The sequence below is a fragment of the Microtus pennsylvanicus genome, chromosome 16, assembly GCF_037038515.1.
Source record: "Microtus pennsylvanicus isolate mMicPen1 chromosome 16, mMicPen1.hap1, whole genome shotgun sequence".
NCBI classification, from domain to species: domain Eukaryota; kingdom Metazoa; phylum Chordata; class Mammalia; order Rodentia; family Cricetidae; genus Microtus; species Microtus pennsylvanicus.
The window spans coordinates 24,215,143-24,234,186 of record NC_134594.1 but is presented as its reverse complement, the minus strand read 5'-3'; the positions used below and the strand labels follow the sequence as shown (position 1 = coordinate 24,234,186).

At 46.6% G+C, this 19,044-nt stretch overlaps 1 protein-coding gene across 1 annotated transcript in view; it reads left to right on the top strand.

Annotated features, from left to right (window-relative positions):
• Nucleotides 1–16,950, top strand: part of Setd7 (SET domain containing 7, histone lysine methyltransferase) — a 47,190-nt gene extending 30,240 nt beyond the window's left edge. Inside the window, exons 6-8 of the mRNA XM_075950841.1 lie at nucleotides 669–786; nucleotides 5,417–5,574; nucleotides 10,944–16,950. Of these exons, the coding sequence (XP_075806956.1) occupies nucleotides 669–786; nucleotides 5,417–5,574; nucleotides 10,944–11,124 (457 nt within the window). The 3' untranslated portion in view covers nucleotides 11,125–16,950. The remainder of the gene's footprint in view (nucleotides 1–668; nucleotides 787–5,416; nucleotides 5,575–10,943) is intronic.
• The last annotated feature ends 2,094 nt before the right edge of the window (nucleotides 16,951–19,044 follow it).

Below are 19,044 nucleotides of genomic sequence, written 5' to 3'. Positions count from 1 at the left end.
TGGGAATCAAACCCAAATCCTGTGGAAGAGCCCCCATCTTCCCAGGCCTGGAGAAGACATTGTTTGAGGCCTGGGGTGTAGCTCACTCAGTTGGTAGAATGTATGCCTAGCATTCACAAAACCCTGGGTTTGATCTCCAACACCACATAAACTTGGGCACTTAGGAGATGGAAGCAGGAGGATTAGAAGTCCCTAGTTATCACTAAGTGGTTGTCACCAGGGCCGGTGGCTCACACCTTTAATCCCAACACTCGGGAGACAGAGGCAGGAGGCAGATGCTGTGAGTTTGAGGTTAGCCTGGTCTATATAGAGAGTTCCAGAACAGCCAGAGCTACACAGAGAAACCCTGTTTTGGGAGGGAAAAAAGATGAAGAAGTTCCTGCTTGTCATTGGCCAGAGCAAGTCTGAAGGAGGTGGGTGGAGTTCATTTTGAATACAGCTCTTAAAGAGATGAAAGTTATTTCTTCCATTACTGCTGCTAACTTAGTGTGGTTTAATTTCTCGCCCTGTCTCCTTCTTTGTTGAATAATTGGAAACTGTCATTTGGGATTCATATGGTACTCATATTCATATGGATAACCATAATGGGGTTTCAGTGATTGGTATCAAGAGTGGCACATCACACTGAAAACCTCACGATTTTATTTGTTGTTTGTTTGTTTGTTTAGGGTTTATGTTGCGGACTCTCTCATCTCCAGTGCGGGAGAAGGGCTGTTTTCCAAGGTAGCAGTGGGACCCAATACTGTTATGTCTTTTTATAATGGCGTCCGAATTACACACCAAGAGGTAAGTGGGAAGATGAGAACGTCAACCTAATGGATGAAAGGGCTTCAATAAATCCACTATCATGGTCCACAACTATCTCATAGAAAGCAGAATGATGGGGCCAGAGAGATGGCTCGGAGGTTAAGAACACTGAGGTCCCTGAGTTCAATCACCAGCACCACACAGTGGCTCACAACCATCTATACTGACATCTGGTGCACTCTTCTGGTGTGCAGACTGAACACTGTATACATAATAAATAAGTAAATAAATAAATCTTTTTTTAAAAAAAAAGGAAAGAAAGGAAGAAAAAGAAGGAAGGAGGGAGGGAGGGAAGGAAGGAAGGAAGGAAGGAAGGAAGGAAGGAAGGAAGGAAGGAAGGAAGGAAAGAAGGAAGGAAGGAAGGAAGAAAAGCCGGGTGATGCTACAGCTGTAGATTTCCTCTAGACCACACCCAATATCATTTTTAGGAAAGTTCCCTACTTTTTGTTAATGCAAAGACAGTCTCTGTTTTGCTAGAAAGTGTTTTAGTGAAAAAAAAAAGAAAAGAAAACAATCCAAACTCAAAAGCTAAAAGTTTAACAAGGCAGAAAGAATACGGCGGTTGATGCCTGTAGTCTTAGCACTGGGGATTGCAAAGCTGGAGGAGCAGTGAGTCAAGTGTCCTTGCCCACTGCACAGCAGTGTCCCCATTGCACAGCAGTGTGACCATTGCACAGCAGTGTCCCATTGCACAGCAGTGTGACCATTGCACAGCAGTGTCCCCATTGCACAGCAGTGTGACCATTGCACAGCACTGTGACCATTGCACAACAGTGTCCCCATTGCACAGCAGTGTGACCATAGCACAACAGTGTCCCCATTGCACAGCAGTGTGACCATTGCGCAGCAGTGTCCCATTGCACAGCAGTGTCCCCATTGCACAGCAGTGTCCCCACTGCACAGCAGTGTCCCCATTGCACAGCAGTGTGACCATTGCACAGCAGTGTCCCATTGCACAGCAGTGTGACCATTGCGCAGCAGTGTCCCATTGCACAGCAGTGTCCCCATTGCACAGCAGTGTCCCATTGCACAGCAGTGTCCCCATTGCACAGCAGTGTCCCCATTGCACAGCAGTGTCTCCATTGCACAGCAGTGTCTCCATTGCACAGCAGTGTCCCCATTGCACAGCAGTGTCCCCATTGCACAGCAGTGTGACCATTGCGCAGCAGTGTGACCATTGCACAGCAGTGTCCCATTGCACAGCAGTGTCCCCATTGCACAGCAGTGTCCCATTGCACAGCAGTGTGACCATTGCACAGCAGTGTCACCATTGCACAGCAGTGTGACCATTGCACAGCAGTGTCCCCATTGCACAGCAGTGTCCCCATTGCACAGCAGTGTGACCATTGCACAGCAGTGTCCCCATTGCACAGCAGTGTCCCCATTGCACAGCAGTGTGACCATTGCACAGCAGTGTCCCATTGCACAGCAGTGTGACCATTGCACAGCAGTGTCACCATTGCACAGCAGTGTCCCCATTGCACAGCAGTGTCACCATTACACAGCAGTGTGACCATTGCACAGCAGTGTCCCCATTACACAGCAGTGTGACCATTGCACAGCAGTGTCCCCATTGCGCAGCAGTGTGACCATTGCACAGCAGTGTCCCCATTGCACAGCAGTGTCCCCATTGCACAGCAGTGTGACCACTGCACAGCAGTGTCCCCATTGCACAGCAGTGTCCCCATTGCACAGCAGTGTGACCATTGCACAGCAGTGTGACCATTGCACAGCAGTGTGACCATTGCACAGCAGTGTCTCCATTGCACAGCAGTGTCCCCATTGCACAGCAGTGTCCCCATTGCACAGCAGTGTCCCCATTGCACAGCAGTGTGACCATTGCACAGCAGTGTGACCATTGCACAGCAGTGTCCCCATTGCACAGCAGTGTCCCCATTGCACAGCAGTGTCCCCATTGCACAGCAGTGTGACCATTGGTGTCTCAACATCTGAAAATGAGTTCTTTTCAATCCTCCCATCATCTCTTCTCAGAATCTCAGAATCATGAGGGTGTGCCGGATAAAGTATGCACTCATAACCCTAGCATTTATGAGGCTGAGGCAGGAGAATTATGAATCCCAGGCAAGCCTGGGCTGTATAGATGAGAGAGAGAGAGAGAGAGAGAGAGAGAGAGAGAGAGAGAGAGAAGGATCTGAGGACATACTGCAGGCATTAAAGTAAGAGAGGAAAAGGTTCCAGGAGAGGAAAGAGTACGCAGAGAAACTCTGTCTCAAAAAAAGCAATCTGTACTTTTTGCTGGGTATGGTGGCTCACACCTTTAATCCCAGCACTCAGGAGGCACAGACACACAAATACACAAATCTTTGTGAGTTCAAGACCACCTTGGTCTACATAGAGAATTCTAGGACAGCAGGGCTTTACAGAGAGACCCTGTCTTGAAAAAAATAAAAACAAACAAAAAATGAAAGGAAAAAAAAAAGAAGGGAGGGAGGAAGAGAGGTAAGGAGGGAGGGAGAACACAGAGAATCCCTGGGGTGGGACACTGATGTTCTCTGGCCTCCCCATACGTATTTATGACACACACACACCACCTCTTGCCTTGAAGACCCAGTCCAGTATATTTTAGAACTCCGTAGCTGGCCCTGCTTAAGTTTGTTCGCCTGTAGCTGACTGTTCGGGGTCTGTGTAGTCTGCAGCCTCCAGCACAATCTTGAGCCCGTCACGGTCGCTAATGCATGCACGGGGCTCAGGCTCGTGACTGTCATCTCATATTCTGGTCTCTACTTTGTCACTTATTCCTGGGGATAACAAGGGAGCGTTCCACAAAATGTTCCAGTTAGTCACACATTCAACACAACTGGGCAGGCAAAAGACAACAAAATAGACTCAGGTGGAGCAGATGGCATCCACACAGGTGGCCGTGCTTCCCCAGCCCTCCAGAAGGCCCGAGACAGTCATCGGGGAAGGGTGACTTTGGGGTAAGGGTGTATTACAGGTGGAGCACCCCTTATCTGAAGTGCTTGGGACCAGAATGTTAGGAATCCGGGGTTTTAAAATATTTGCATCTTTATAATCATCTTAGGGATGGGACTCCGGTCAAAATATGAGATTTAGTGTTTCCTGTGTACAGAGTCAGGAGGCAGTTATATATTTTTTAATATTTTTTATTGTGTCTGCATTTTGCCTGTGACCTGTCATGAGGTCAGGTGTGTGGCTTCTTCCAATTGTCTATCAGCCTCAAAAAGTTTTGAATTTGGGAGCATTCTGGACTTTTAAATATTAAACCCATTCTTCGTCCCTCAAACATCTTGTAGATGAGGAAATGGAAACCTAGAGAGAGGAAACTGTCTGCCCAAGGTCACAAATGCAGTGAGGTGCAGAGTTCAAGCAAGGCTAGCATCTCCGCCGTGAAGACTCATGCCCCCTCGCACCCAGTGCCATCTCACAGCAACTTAAAGCCACCAACGCCCCACACAGCCGATCAGTGCTATGTGGTTACATGACAGGTGGGGAAACGATGAAATCCAAGGGGACCTTCCTCGTGATCGATAGATACTGCTGCCTGTGGCAGATAACTGGTTTGTTGACTGGATGTCACACATAAACGTAATGTATAAGAGGAAGGGTTGGTTTATCTAGGAGAGGTGTCCGTCCTGTGATCCACGGACTACATGGGGCCAAGGATAACTTGTAAAAAAAATGAAGACAAGGCTGTTGAATTTACGTAAAGTCGTAAGTTTACTTAAAACTTGAGAGACTGAAACTCGATTGTTTGGCTCACAAACACGAACTGTGCATGGCGTTTGTGTCGCAGTGACATTTGTGTTCGACATGCCTGGTAGATTCACAAGTTCTACGAAAACATGATCCTTTTTATAAGGGCCATTAGGCTATTCTGCTCGCCTCCCAATGTCCAACCTGAAGGAGCCAAGTGGTTGTGCTATAGACGATGATGAGTCCTGGACAGGTAAGAGAGCACACTGGCTTCAAAATTGTCTCCTGCTTACCCTGATTCCTCCACTGGAGCAGAGGTGTGGGCCTTTTTATAGGTATTTTTAAAATACATTAATGACTGGGCAGTGGTAGCACATGCCTTTAGTCCCAGCACTTGGGAGGCGGAGACAGGTGAATCTCTAAGTTTAAGGCTAGCCTGATCTACAGAATGATTTCCAGGACAGCCAGGGAAACCTTGTCTCAGGGAATAAAGAAAAAAAAAGCTTATTTATTTGGAGGATCATGTGCTATCGTTCAAGTGAACAACTTCCAGGAGAAGGTTCTCGCCTCTGGCCGTGTGGGTTCTGTGAACAGAACACTTGGGCCGTCAGTCTTGGAAGTCAGTGTCTGGACCCACTGGGCCATCTCAACAGCCTCTTCTTCGTTTATTTTGAGTTCAAGTTTATCTACTATTTTTGCGTGTCTTTGGAAAGAGTCAAAAGCCTTTTCTTCTATATAAAACGAGGGAAACACAATAAACAGTAAGCTGAGCTGTCTGGTCGCTCCATCCTTGTGTGGGAAGATGTCCTGGCCAGCTCTTGTGTCTGCAGTACTCAAACCATGAAGCGTTAGCATAAATGAGTTAGCGCCTCTGCGATGCTCTGAGCTCTTGTGCGAAAGGCCCTCTCCAGCACCGCTTCCCTGTGTCTTGCAGGTGGACAGCAGGGACTGGGCCCTAAATGGGAACACTCTCTCCCTTGACGAGGACACAGTCATTGACGTGCCCGAGCCCTACAACCACGTATCCAAGTACTGTGCCTCCCTGGGACACAAGGCGAATCACTCCTTCACGCCAAACTGCATCTATGACATGTAAGTAGGGTGCTGGTGGCTGGATGGACCCATGCCTGGGGACCCAGGACCACGGAGGGCATGGGAAAGGTGGGCCCTTTGCCATGAGCCTCAGCCTGTGCTTTAAGGCTCAGGATCTAAACAGCCCTGCTTTCTAGCCATGAGATGAAAAAGTGATTTCAAAAGAAGGACTCTCATAGAGATATGGTGGCTGCTTTATTGTGTCCTTATTTTCACTTAGATTTTTTTTTTCCTCATTTAAAGATCGAACTACAGGACCAGGGAGGGCAGGAGCAGTCAAGTCATTCAAGGGCTTCATGAAGACTTGAGTTCGGTCCCCACTCAACACCTATACAAAAAGCTAAGGGTCGGGGAGGGCACTCATAATCCGAGCACTGAGGAGGCAGAAGCAGGGTGATTCCCTGGGCTCACTGGCCAGGACTAATCAGGACGTCCCAGGCCAGTAACCCAGTAACCCAGTACTTAAAACAAGGTGGATGGTGCTTGTGGAACACACACAAAATTGTATTTTGGCTTACACACACACACAATTGTATTTTGGCTTACACATACACACAATTGTATTTTGGCTTACACACACATACACAATTGTATTTTGGCTTACACACACACACAATTATATTTTGGCTTACACACACACACACAATTGTATTTTGGCTTACACACACACACAATTGTATTTTGGCTTACACACGCACACACAATTGTATTTTGGCTAACACACAATTGTATTTTGGCTCACACACAAAATTGTATTTTGGCTTACACAATTGTATTTTGGCTCACACACAATTGTATTTTGGCTTACACACGCACTCACACACACACAATTGTATTTTGGCTTACACAATTGTATTTTGGCTCACACACACAATTGTATTTTGGCTTACACACACATACACAATTGTATTTTGGCTTACACATACACACAATTGTATTTTGGCTTACACACACATACACAATTGTATTTTGGCTTACACACACAATTGTATTTTGGCTTACACACAATTGTATTTTGGCTCACACACAATTGTATTTTGGCTCACACACACAATTGTATTTTGGCTTACACACAATTGTATTTTGGCTCACACACAATTGTATTTTGACTCACACACACAATTGTATTTTGGCTCACACACACAATTGTATTTTGGCTTACACACGCACTCACACACACACAATTGTATTTTGGCTCACACACAATTGTATTTTGGCTTACACACACACAATTGTATTTTGGCTCACACACACAATTGTATTTTGGCTTACACACACACAATTGTATTTTGACTCACACACACAATTGTATTTTGGCTCACACACACAATTGTATTTTGGCTTACACACACACAATTGTATTTTGGCTCACACACAATTGTATTTTGGCTTACACACACACAATTGTATTTTGGCTCACACACACAATTGTATTTTGGCTTACACACAATTGTATTTTGGCTCACACACAATTGTATTTTGGCTCACACGCACAATTGTATTTTGGCTCACACACACACACAGTGTGTGCACACAGGTACAGACTTAACCCGCATACACATTGCACACAGGTAATGGGAACGGCAGTGCAGCTCAGCCACAGAGCGGACCCTTCCCTGCTTGGCGCTCTAGCTGCCGCCCTCCGCCCTCTGCTGTGCGAGACCACGCTCCGAACATTTTATCTTGCCAGAATCTGGAGCTTGCTGCTCCTGAGACTCGTCCTTGAGATGCCATGGAAATCATCCCAGCAGTGACTAGCCGGATGACTTGGAGTATTGGTGCCCCAGCTGCTTCTAAATGGCTGGCTGAAATGGCAAAGGACGTGTGTCATGTGGAATGAAACGGATGCTGTTATTAGCTGCGGGGCCTCCACGGCTAGTGTGAATTTGGCTAAAGCTCATTCCCAGCTGTGCCAGCCTAACAATGGCTGCTTAAAACCACAGCAACTAACCGTCCTAAACGCCACTCAGACCCCTCATTTGAATCAAGCCTGTCTGTGACTTCAGTACAGGGACAGCTTTTTTTTCCCAAGCGCAATAGAGAACTGGAAACAAGAGAAGTTTCTGTTTGTGCAGAATCAGTCTCTGCTCAGCAGGTTTTATTTTTGGTTTTTCAGTTGTCTTTGTTGGTGGTGGTGGTAGTAGGCTTTTTGTTTGTTTGCTTTCTTGCTTGCTTGCTCTCTTGGGGTGGGGAGAGTCAAAACAGGGTTTCTCTGTATAGCCCTGGCTGTCCTGGAACTCACTTTGTAGACCAAGCTGGCCTCGAACTCATAGATTCTGCCTCCTGGGTGCTATTAAAGGCACGTGCCTCCACTGCCTGGCTATTTTCTTTATTGTGTTGTTGCTATTTGTTTTGCAAGCCCAGCATGGCCAAAACTCAGTTATATGGGGTAATGTAAACTTCAGATTCCAATTCCTGGCGTTTGTGTGTTTCCTCGAGTCACTGGCATTATTGCATACATTAATATAAGTGAAACAGCACTTCTCTATGCTCCTTTCACTGACGTCTGGCACACATTGCCCAGTGGGCAATCACACAAGTACTCCGCTACCTGTAAATACGGGAATGTGTCAACTAAGGTCCAGAACTATTGGGCCCAGAGGTTTGGATTCAGTGCTACTTCTATAGGCATAGCCTCTGAACATTCATTCTGGGTCCCTCTCTCTCTTTCTCCCCTCATTCCTTCCTTCTTTTCTTCCTTCTTCATGTTAGAGATTGAACCTAGGAGCTCACACATACCAAGCTCACACTCTCTGCTTGTATACCGTAACCCTACTCTGGAATCTTTGCATGTTTTACCTCATTCGTTCCTCCCAGGAACTCCCAGTCAGTTAGGTCTCAGATCTGGAGGCAGAGTGACCCAGTGAAGTGTGTACCCAGTGCCATGGCCAAGCTTTAACACCTGAGACCAAGTCTTCCTTTATAGTCTATCTATTCAGACTCATGATACTCTGGGTGTGGTAATGCCCACCTATGACCCCAGCTCCTCAAAGTCTGAGACAGGGGGATGACTGAGTTTCTTAATCCCAGCACTGGAAGACAGCGGCAGGTGAATCTCGAGTTCGAGGCCAGCCTGGTCTACAAAGTCAGTTCAAGGACAGTCAGGACTACACAAAGAAACACTGTCTAGGAAAAAATAAATAATTAATTAATTAAATTAAAAATAACAACAAAAAAACATAAAAAATAAAAAGATGGCAAAGACAATAAAGAGGAGAATAAAACCACAAGAACATTGGAAAAGAAGCCTTGGGCCCAAAAATTCAATATCAGATTCCCCTCCCCCACCCCCAGTGGATCTTCTAGGAAGTTAATCAAAACTCCATGTCAGGAACATTATTTAATTTTTATACCAAAATCATATGATAAAAATTATAATGAAGCATGCCAACTTAAAGACAAAATTGCCTGGCATAGCTCGGGTCTTAATCTTAGCACTCAGGAGGCAGAGGCAGGTGGAGCTTTCTGAGTTCAAAGCCAGCCTGGTCTACCTAGGCAAGCCAGTGCTACACAGTAATACAATTTTATCTTAGTTACCATGACAATGGCAACTCTTACAGTGGGAAACCTTTAACTGGGGCTGGTTTATTGTCCAGAGGGTGAGTCCATGGTCATCAGGCAGGAAGCATGGCAACATGCAAGCAGACACGGTGCTGGAGAGGTAGCTGGGAGTTCTACATCCAGATCCACAGGCAGCAGGAAGAGTGACACCTGGCCTGGTTTGGGCTTCTGAAACTCCGAAGCCTGCCCCCAGTGATGCACTTTCTCCAACAAGACCACACCTCCCAATAATGCCACTCCCTGTGAGCCTATGGGGGCCATTTTCATTCAAATTACCATACCTGTTTATAGATAGACAGCAGATAGATAGATAGATAGATAGATAGATAGATAGATAGATAGATAGATAGATATAAACATATATATATATATACATACGTGTATACATACATACATACATGCATACCGAATTGTGATCTTAAGCCAGGGCTTTATATGTGCCAAGCAAGTACTCTACCACTAGCTATATCCTCAGCCAAAAGCCACAATAATAAAAAAATTCCTGAATCTGTGGTCTAGACATCTTTGTGAAGGAGCTCAATCTGAATGTTTGTACACACATGCTCACATATACACATATAAACACACATGTACTCATGAATGTCCACACACAGCTTATACGGGCTCATCCACATAATCCACGTTACATACATGCTCACACTCCTATACACATATTCACACGTGGACACGTTCACGTGCACAGTAACTAATAGTAGAGTCTCGTTTTGTACCAGGCGCTGTGTATGGGGCTTGCTACATGTGACCCCATTTTCTCACCACAGAGACCATCTAGGGTAAGTCTCACTAGTATTGTCGTGATTTTACAGATCAGGAAGTGGCATTCAGGGAAACAGGAACATAATGGAACACAGTGATAGACACGGAACCAGAACTTAGAGCCAGTCTCCTGATCGCAAGTTAGAGGCCCCTTTCATGAAGATAGAGAGAGGCCTCTTTGGTGTCAAATAGGAGTTGTTGCTTTTTATACCTCATGAAAGTTATTCTGAACCATATACACAAGGCTGGGAATGTAAGCCCAGGGAGAGCGCTTGGCCCTTGGTTTATCCCAGTGTTCTAGAAACACCTTCTTCCCATTTGATGTGTCCTCTGTCTTATGTTCGTCAAGGGACTCGAAATGTCTCGACGGGTAAAGGCATGTGTCACCAAGCCTGGAGACCTGAGTTGCATCCCCGGGGTCCATATGGTGGAAAGGACCAACTTCTACAAGTTGTCCTCTGACCACTCCGACATGTGCTGTGATGGCATGTCGTACACACACACACACACACGTGTGTGTGTGTGCGCACAGACACATGAATACAATAAAAATTAAAAAAAACACAACAAGGACAGTGCACTGTCTGAGGTGTTCGGATTTGGGGTTTTCTTTTTAAGACAGGATGTGGTATATCTCAGGTTGGACTTAAAACTCGTTATAAAGCCAAGGATACCCTTGCGTTTCTGATTGTCCCGCCCCGTCTCCTAATGCTAGAACTTCAGGCATGCGCCACCATGCCTGGTTTATAAAATAATGAGGAGGGAACCCAGGACGCCACGCATACTAGGTCAACCCTCTGCCAGCTGAGCTCTCTCCCCAGCCTGCCTTGAGTGTTCTAACCCAGCAGATCTGGAACTGAGATACTCCTTGTCTCACAAGTTCCTGTTGAAGCTGCAGCTGCTAGAGCTGTGCCCACACTCTGAGAACCCAGGAGTGATGCCCAGCCCGTGTACCTGGACAAGATGCTCCCCTTTGCCTCTGAGGTCCTGCACTTTGGCTTAGGAATGACCTTTCCCATCTTGATGTTTAGGTTTGTCCACCCCCGCTTTGGGCCTATCAAGTGCATCCGCACCCTGCGAGCTGTGGAGGCAGAGGAAGAGCTGACCGTTGCCTATGGCTATGACCACAGCCCTCCAGGGAAGAGTGGGCCCGAAGCCCCCGAGTGGTACCAGGTGGAGCTGAAGGCCTTCCAGGCCACCCAGCAAAAGTGAAAGGCCTGGCCCTGGGGTCCAGAGACCTGGAGTAGAAACTTGGATCTATGCACTACATATATCTGACAACGGGACAACCAGGGACTGTTCATGCTGTGACATCACATCCTCTCACCCTGCGTTAGCAACGACTCTCTCGCATACTAACTAGGTTTGACTATTACTCATACCAGATTTAAAATTAGCTAGCCTTGCAGCAACGCCCTACCGAGAGGTACTGTCGAACTGTAGACAGCATGATGTTCTTTGATGGTTGAAGTCTAAATCTGGACCACGTTCAGAGATACCAAATGATTCAGCTGAAAAAGGGAAATGGGATTCTTTGGTCATTTTTCGTCGATGGGTTGTTTTGGTTTTTTTTTTCCGTGATGTTTTTTTCTATGGCCATTGCAAACGGTGTTCGGTCACCCTTGCATGTTGCCATCTGCGGGGCAGGAAGCGATTACATCTTTATATAAATGTAGGGTCATTTGCCTTTTAACCTTTGATCTGTATCTTGCAATAGAATGGCTTTGTTTTTGTTGTTACTCTCCTAGTGAACTGAAGCCCAGTCTTTTGAGCCTTTTCGTTAGCCTCACTCCCTATCTTAGCTCTCCTCTCCGGGAGAAAGCTTCCCAGTGGACTCTGCCTTCACAGCAGTGTACAGGTCTCTCTGGTTCTTTCTCGAGCATCTCATTCTTATGTCCTGATATAAAGTCCTGGCTCATAGGGCCAGACTGTTATTATAGACTTATTACTCTCGCATGTAAACAAAGAAACCTTTGCTTTCGGATGTGAGAAGAAACGAACTTGCTTTGTTTGCATTAAGTTACGAAAGGAGTTGTAAGATACACCTTCAGGAAGGAGAGAGGAAAATTGGTGTTTCTAAGCAGTCATCGTGATAGTTTTGCAGGATATTCAGTAGCGCTGGCAATTTTTTTCTCCTCGGGTACACATTCATTGTACATAACCTAGCGCAGTCTGACTTGTGGCACGGCTCACTGAATTCAAACTACAACAGCCAACGTGCATCCCAACACGGACTACAGAACGCTCCCTGACCACCAGTGCCAGGAAGACAGACACGCTGACGGCTAGGTGCAAATCAGACCCGTAGCTAAAGCTTTCTCCCCATCGTGATCTCAGAGCACTTAACTGCTTCCGGGCTCTGCAAGCCAAGAGTTTCACGCCTGTGCGGTCTCTACCAATAGTATATTGCCACCTCACAAGCCATATGTAATCACAACTGCAGAAACACAGAGAAAAACCCATTGTTTTAGGTTAGCTCATTAGATCTCTACCTGGATGGCTCTGAATGAACGCTGAGTTTGGGGGACACCTCCCCCAAGGTGTCCTGGGAACAACCGGTACTGAGGCCTGCAGCTGTCGACAGTGCCACCTGTGGCCTGAGTTGGGTTAGGGTTTGAGGGAGCTCAGAATGGATAGAGATGTTTGCTGGGAATGGGGAGGGATGGAGGGAGGAGACAGGTCAAGGGATGTTGGCTCTTTGTTCTTTTTTCTTTTCTTTTTTGTCAGTTGCACGTTGCTCTTAACAACAGCTTTCACAAGTGTTCCATCTGGGGCTGCACGCAGTTTGCCCATCAAACAGCCCCAGAAAGGAAGACTCAGCCCTCAGCTGTGATAGCTGCACCCTGGGCTCTTTTACAAGCTTCCTGACACACCCAGCTTCCGGCTCTGCACCTAGGTGATGGGGTTTTCCAGGACAGCTGGCCGCAGCCCTGTTTGAAAAGCTTAAGAAGATAGTTCCCTCAGGAGGAACATCCTTGGGACTTCTGAGGAGGTCTCCTGCAAGACAACCGAATCGTTTTTTAGACTACAAGTCACCGGGATAGGATCGCTTCTATTCTGTAGACAGAGACCATTCAGTAAACTCTGACCTAAGGATGGGGTCTCTGGATTTGGATTCTGAGAGGCGCTTTCGTGTAAATGTGCCCAAAGGCAGTGGGCTGCCTCGGAGAGAAAGATGGCTTTCTTCAGCCTCATCAGTCGGGTGGTGGGACTCGGTCGAGAGATGGGGCAGAGGAGGAGAGGGCAGGTCCCAACTCGGATGGTGTGCCCACAGGTTTTCACACCCAGAGGTGGAACCCAGCCTCAGCTGCCACGGAGGCTCAACTCCTATCCTAAAGGGCTACTCTAAGTGAACTCATTCAAGTGGAACTCGAGAACAATTTTGCGGCCTTGAGGACCAGCACAATAGTTTGGCAAGTAAAGGTGCTTGTCGCCAAGCCTATGACCTGAGTTTCATCCCTAGGACCTCCATAGCAGGAGAGAACCAGGCCTTGAAAGCTGTCCTCGACCGCACACGGTGTGGCGTGCGTGCACCCACACACCAAAAATAAATCATCCTTTTTTTTAAAAAAAATATATAAATGGATTGAAGAACTGTGGCCGGTGAGCTAGCTAATCTACGTTTCACATTCCATGCTGGAGGAAGACAGTCAGGGCTTCAAGCCCAGCGCTGTGTAATGTGCCCCTCAGACAGATCCCAGAAGCAGTTCCCGCAGCTGAGCCGCTCCGTCTCCCTTCTCCCCGTCCGCTTCCCGTATCTTTCAGTTCTCTTTCTGCTATGTGAGAAGCGTTGGTGCCTGTGCAGAACGGCAGCCCAGCTGATTGCTCTCCCTCTTTCTGTCTAGCGTACCTCTCTGGTCTGGCTTCACTGTCTGTGTGTCTCTCTCCGAGTGGGACCCATTCTGGTTACTTGTTCGCGCCCTCCCCGAGATAACGCAGTTCCGTTGCAGGTCGCAACGGGCCGGGTGTAGAGGCAGAGAAGTATTTGTAGAGGGTAGGGGATGAATTGACCGCCAGTGCAGTTTGAGGTTTGTTTCTCTTTTGAACCAAAGTGGAAAAGCTTCAGAAAGCATCTTCTACTTCGCGTCTGCTGTAGAAGGAAACAGGAAGCAGGCAAATCTGGTCTTCCATCAGGATCAAAATCCCAGACAGACAGGATGGAGAGGCTATGTTGTAGGGGGAAAAGGATTACCCTTCTGCTGTCTTCCAAACAGCCGGGTCCTGTACAACTCGCCTGACGCCATGGTTGCCAGGGCATTCATTCAGAGCTGTCTCGGTCCAACCCCGCATGACCTGATCCATCGTTAGCACCTTTTCTATGATGAACTATTATTACCTGTGTTAGATTTAGGAATAGGAACTAATCTACAGAGCATGCCCCCTAGTGGGGGCATTCGTTTGAACTAATAAGCAAATGTAAGGATTGAATTTAGGACATGAGGCTACAATTGCAAAGTGCAGGGAAGACTTGAGTTTTTAGTACCTATTCTTGCTTTAACCTGCTTAATCCCAGATCTCCCCTAGCAACTAAGAAGGAAATTTTTTGTCAAGACCTCTTTGAACCTGACTGGGACTAGAGTTCAGATTCATTACCCTTTGGGTTCAGCACACTTGAAAAACTATTTCCTTATCACCAAACCCCCCCTCACACACACATGCACGCATGCACGCTCGTACGCGCACACACACACGTGTGTGTGTGTGTGTGTGTGGTGTGTGTGTGCCAACTGACGAGGCCATGTAACCATTTACAGCATTTAACTGTGACCATTAGAATTGCATTGAGCCGGGGATGTAGCTCAGTGGTCCAACAATTGCCTAGCAACCAGAAGCCCTGGATTACATCCCTAGGACCTGGGGGGGGGGGGGACACAACCAATTATGAACACTGAATTAAAAGTTTGTCTTGTGAGACAGTATGTGGCACTATTATTAATCTTTAAAAAAATCTAAATTTCTCACTGCAAAATACACTTAAAATCTTCTGAGAAGGTCAAAAGCTCTGGGTTTTGTTTGTTCTCCAACAGCCACCTCAAGTTCTGTCTTCGGAGTAGCGATTTAGAATCCAGACATCTTTTGTTTTAGACAAACAAGCAAAACTATGTTGCAAGATGGATAGTTGTAATGTTTATTTGCTGCAGATCAAAGGTTCACAAAATATATTCAATGTAAGGGTACTTGAGGTACCTTGATAGAGTCCTCCAATATACACCTTGGATTTTTTTTCCCTTCAGAAATTTTAAGCCTTGGTGTTAGGGGTCTTTTTGCTTTGCTTAGTTTTGGTTTTGTTTTTGGAGGGTTTTTTTGTTTTGTTTTGGGGGAGGTGTTGGGATTTTTTGTTTTGTTTTTTGGGTGTTTTGGGGGGTTTGTTTTCAAAAACTACTAAATTTTAAAAGTTTTATTTGCCAAATGTGTGCATACATATTCAAAGCAATGAATCTATTTCAAGCCATACAGCCGCAGGGGTGGGAACCCTTTTCACAAATTTCAATGTGTTTGTATGTAAATAGATGTTTGTATGAAATATTTTCATGGTAGAATGAATATATTTAAATGAAGTTGAATTATTCCAGTGCTATTTAAAACATGACAAAATTTTTGGTGAGAATTATGAGTCTATTGAGATATAATGCAGATCAATTTTCATTTTTAGAAATCAAAAGCCTACAAAGCCCTCTGACTGGCGCCCACCTCCTGGCGGGGTGGTGTCTGATGTGAGGTAGGCTTCCCCAGTGCCTCAGCCGCTTTCTGGTGGTAAGTTCGGTGCTAATGGAGGTGTGTTTACCTTTTAGTGATTCCCTGCAGGCCTCTCGGGGGTCTGCGAGAGGATCGAGGCATTAGAGACACCGGTGCAGTTATCCGAGCACAATTTCTTTGCAGGGCAGCAGAATCAGAAACCAGACTTGGCCGCGGGTTTCCCGGCCACCTTCTCTCGCCACCCCTAACTGCCTAGTCACAATGTCAGGGAGGCTACCCTCAGTGGAGTTGGGGTCCAGACCCCGGGGTGGGACTTCACAGATTTACCAATGCTTTTTGCCTTCTGACCTCCCTCTGTCCTGAGAGGGAGGGCAGCCGCTGGTGGGGGGTGGGGGGAGGCATTCTCAGCACAGTCCATATCCTGTCTCAGCTCTGGAAGACTATGCATCCAAGCACCCAACTTCGCCAGAGAGGGAGACGTCCGCGGATAATGGAAACCCTTAACTCCTGTCTGTGACTTCGCACGCACACAGTTGTTAAATGTCCTATGAAGACTATTCGTGTACCTAAGACATACCTCCCAATTCTTCTGACGCTTGAGTTACAGGAAAGGAAAACAAAACAAAATTAAAAAAAAAAAAATCCTTTACAATCATATGCCACTCGAGTGCGTTCCCCGACCCATCTTTGGTCCTGGATATAATGAAACAATAACCCGACAAATTTTCACTGTGTACACTAGCAATATGAACACTGAGCCAGTACACCCTCCGCTGTCTCCTTGGTTACTATCCTTACCTTGACACTACAGGGACTATGTATGTCATGCCTGTGGTTGCATAAGAAAGCTATGAAGTTATGTCCATGATTTCTAGCTCCCTTCTTCAAATGTTTTTCCTCCTGGGTTTTCTATGTTCTCTCTACCCTCAAATGCATTTATTGGGTTGTGAGGTGCGTTTACGGAACGTAAGCCAGGGGCTATGCTTTCGGCCTTGATTGTAACCAAAAGTCAGCCACATCACAGTTTAAAAAAAAAAAACAAAACCATCTTTGGTCTTTTGTGGAATCTGAATTAAATCTATGAGCCTTATTCAATATCTATAATTCTATGATTTTTTTAAATTATGGGAAATTAATGGAAGATGTTTACATGAGTAATGTTTGCCCTTACTGTGTTATGAATGAATTTTTTTGTAGTGTGTCTGGGCACATGTGCAAGAAAGTAGGAAAAATGTTTCTGAAACAAAACTTGACAAATATTTGTAATGAAAAGTAAACTTAAAGATTGCTATAATTGCGCTATAGAAACAATGCAAGTATTAAACAAAATATAAAATCCTCTGTTGTCTTTATTATTTATTTATTATTTGACTATCTAGGGAAGAAAAGCAACAACGATGCCCATATGCTGTGCCTACCTGTGTATTTAAATTACACTGTAAATTGTTTAGCCATCCCAGCACAGGGTTGGAGACATGACTCAGTAGTACTCACTCCATTAAGATCACACACTGGCCGGGCAGTGGTGGCGCACGCCTTTAATCCCAGCACTCGGGAGGCAGAGACAGGCGGATCTCTGTGAGTTCAAGGCCAGCCAGAGAAACCCTGTCTTGAAAAACCAAAAACAAACAAGCAAAACAAAAACAACACCACACACCGCTCTGCTGGAGGCCTGGAGCCGCCAGCGCCCGTGTCAGGTGACTCAAGCCTGCCTCTAACTCCAGCTTCAGGGATCATCGTGCCCTCTGCCGGCTGACGCACGCATGCGCACATAACCTCACGCGGACACGCATTTATACACATGATTCAAAGTAAAACGAATCTTTAAAATAAAGTCTTATTCTGAGGGCTGGTTTAGAAGGTTCAGCGGGTTAAGGTGCCTGCCAGCAGTGTAACGGCCTGAACTCAATCCCGGGGACCCAGATGGTGGAAAGAAAAGATCTAACTCCTGCAAGTTGTTCTCTGACCTCCGCATGAATCCCACGGCACATACGCCCCCTGCTAGCAATAATAAAATGGTAGTTTAAAAAAAAAAAGGCAGCGATCGCTGCCCCTTTCTTCCTCTCTATAATAGCCTTGACTCTGCAGCAACTAGGCCCCTCCCCCGCTGACAGGTGCCCAGAGATCACTGTCTCCCTGTATGTGGAGGGCGCACTCTTAAGTAATTGATGGCAGAACCTAAAGCCATGTTCTCTGTCCGTCCATCCGACATCTCTACAGCCTTACATAGAGCGGGCCCAGAGTCCATAGCAAGGTGGAAATATCGCTAACAAGCCAGAAGATAACCAAACGTGCTCAGGTGGGTAGGCATGGGCAAAGGAGAAGTGTGGGGAAGGGGTGAGCCTCGTAAGGGGGAATTGGGGAAACCCTTCCTCCCTAAGGGTGAACACAAACCACGAGTCACCATCCTAGGCTGGGGAGAGACAGCCAGACCCCGAGCCTGAAATGAGTGTGTCTGGATTTTGCAGGAACCTCGGGAGTCAGGGCTGGCAGCAGAGTTGGATGAGCAAGGCTGAGAGTTAGGGGTTTTGTTTTGTTTTTTTTCCGAGACAGGGTTTCTCTGTAGTTTTTGGAGCCTGTCCTGGAACTAGCTCTTGTAGACCAGGCTGGCCCCGAACTCACAGAGATCCGCCTGCCTCTGCCTCCCAAGTGCTGGGATTAAAGGCGTGCGCCACCACCACCCGGCTGGGAGTTAGGGTTTCTGTTGCTGTGAAGAGACAGCATGACCACAGCAAATCTTATAAAAGAAACATTTTTTTGTTTGTTTTTTGGTTTTGTTGTTGTTGTTGTTGTTGTTCGTTTGCTTTTTTGTTTTTAGAGACAGGGTTTCTCTGTAGCCTTAGAACCTGTTCTGGAACTAGCTCTTGTTGACCAGGCTGGCCTTGAACTCACAGAGATCAGCCTGCCGCTGCCTACCAAGTCCTGGGATTAACGGTGTGGCCAGAGCCACCAAGGACTGTCCGTCAAAGCAGAGCTGAGCTGCGGGACTGGGGCTGTAGCTCAGGAACAGGACACTCACATCCCACCCATCAACCGTTAGGACCTGGGTTTGCTCTCCAGAACCAAAAATAAATCACTGGAAAGTGAGTGAAGGGCGAACCCTATGGTTGGGGTCTGAGCGACCAAAGCGTGGATGGCGTTAGTGAAAGCGTCTCGCACCTGCTGACTGCTCTTGCTGGACCAGCCTTCAGCCTCAGGCCTTGAGTCCAAAACAATCCTCAAATTTCTCTGTGGTTCAGCGCCCCCTTGTGGTGAGGATTTATTCTCGTACTGTTTCTGGCAAGAAGACATAAAACAATGACCTAGTTCTTCAGAAGAAACGCAAAGGCCAGGCAAGTGGCACTTGGGAAGCAGAGGCTGGAAAATCAGGAATTCAAGGTCATCCTGGGCTACATTGTGAGTTCAAGGCTAGCCTTGGATTCGTAAGACCTTTTC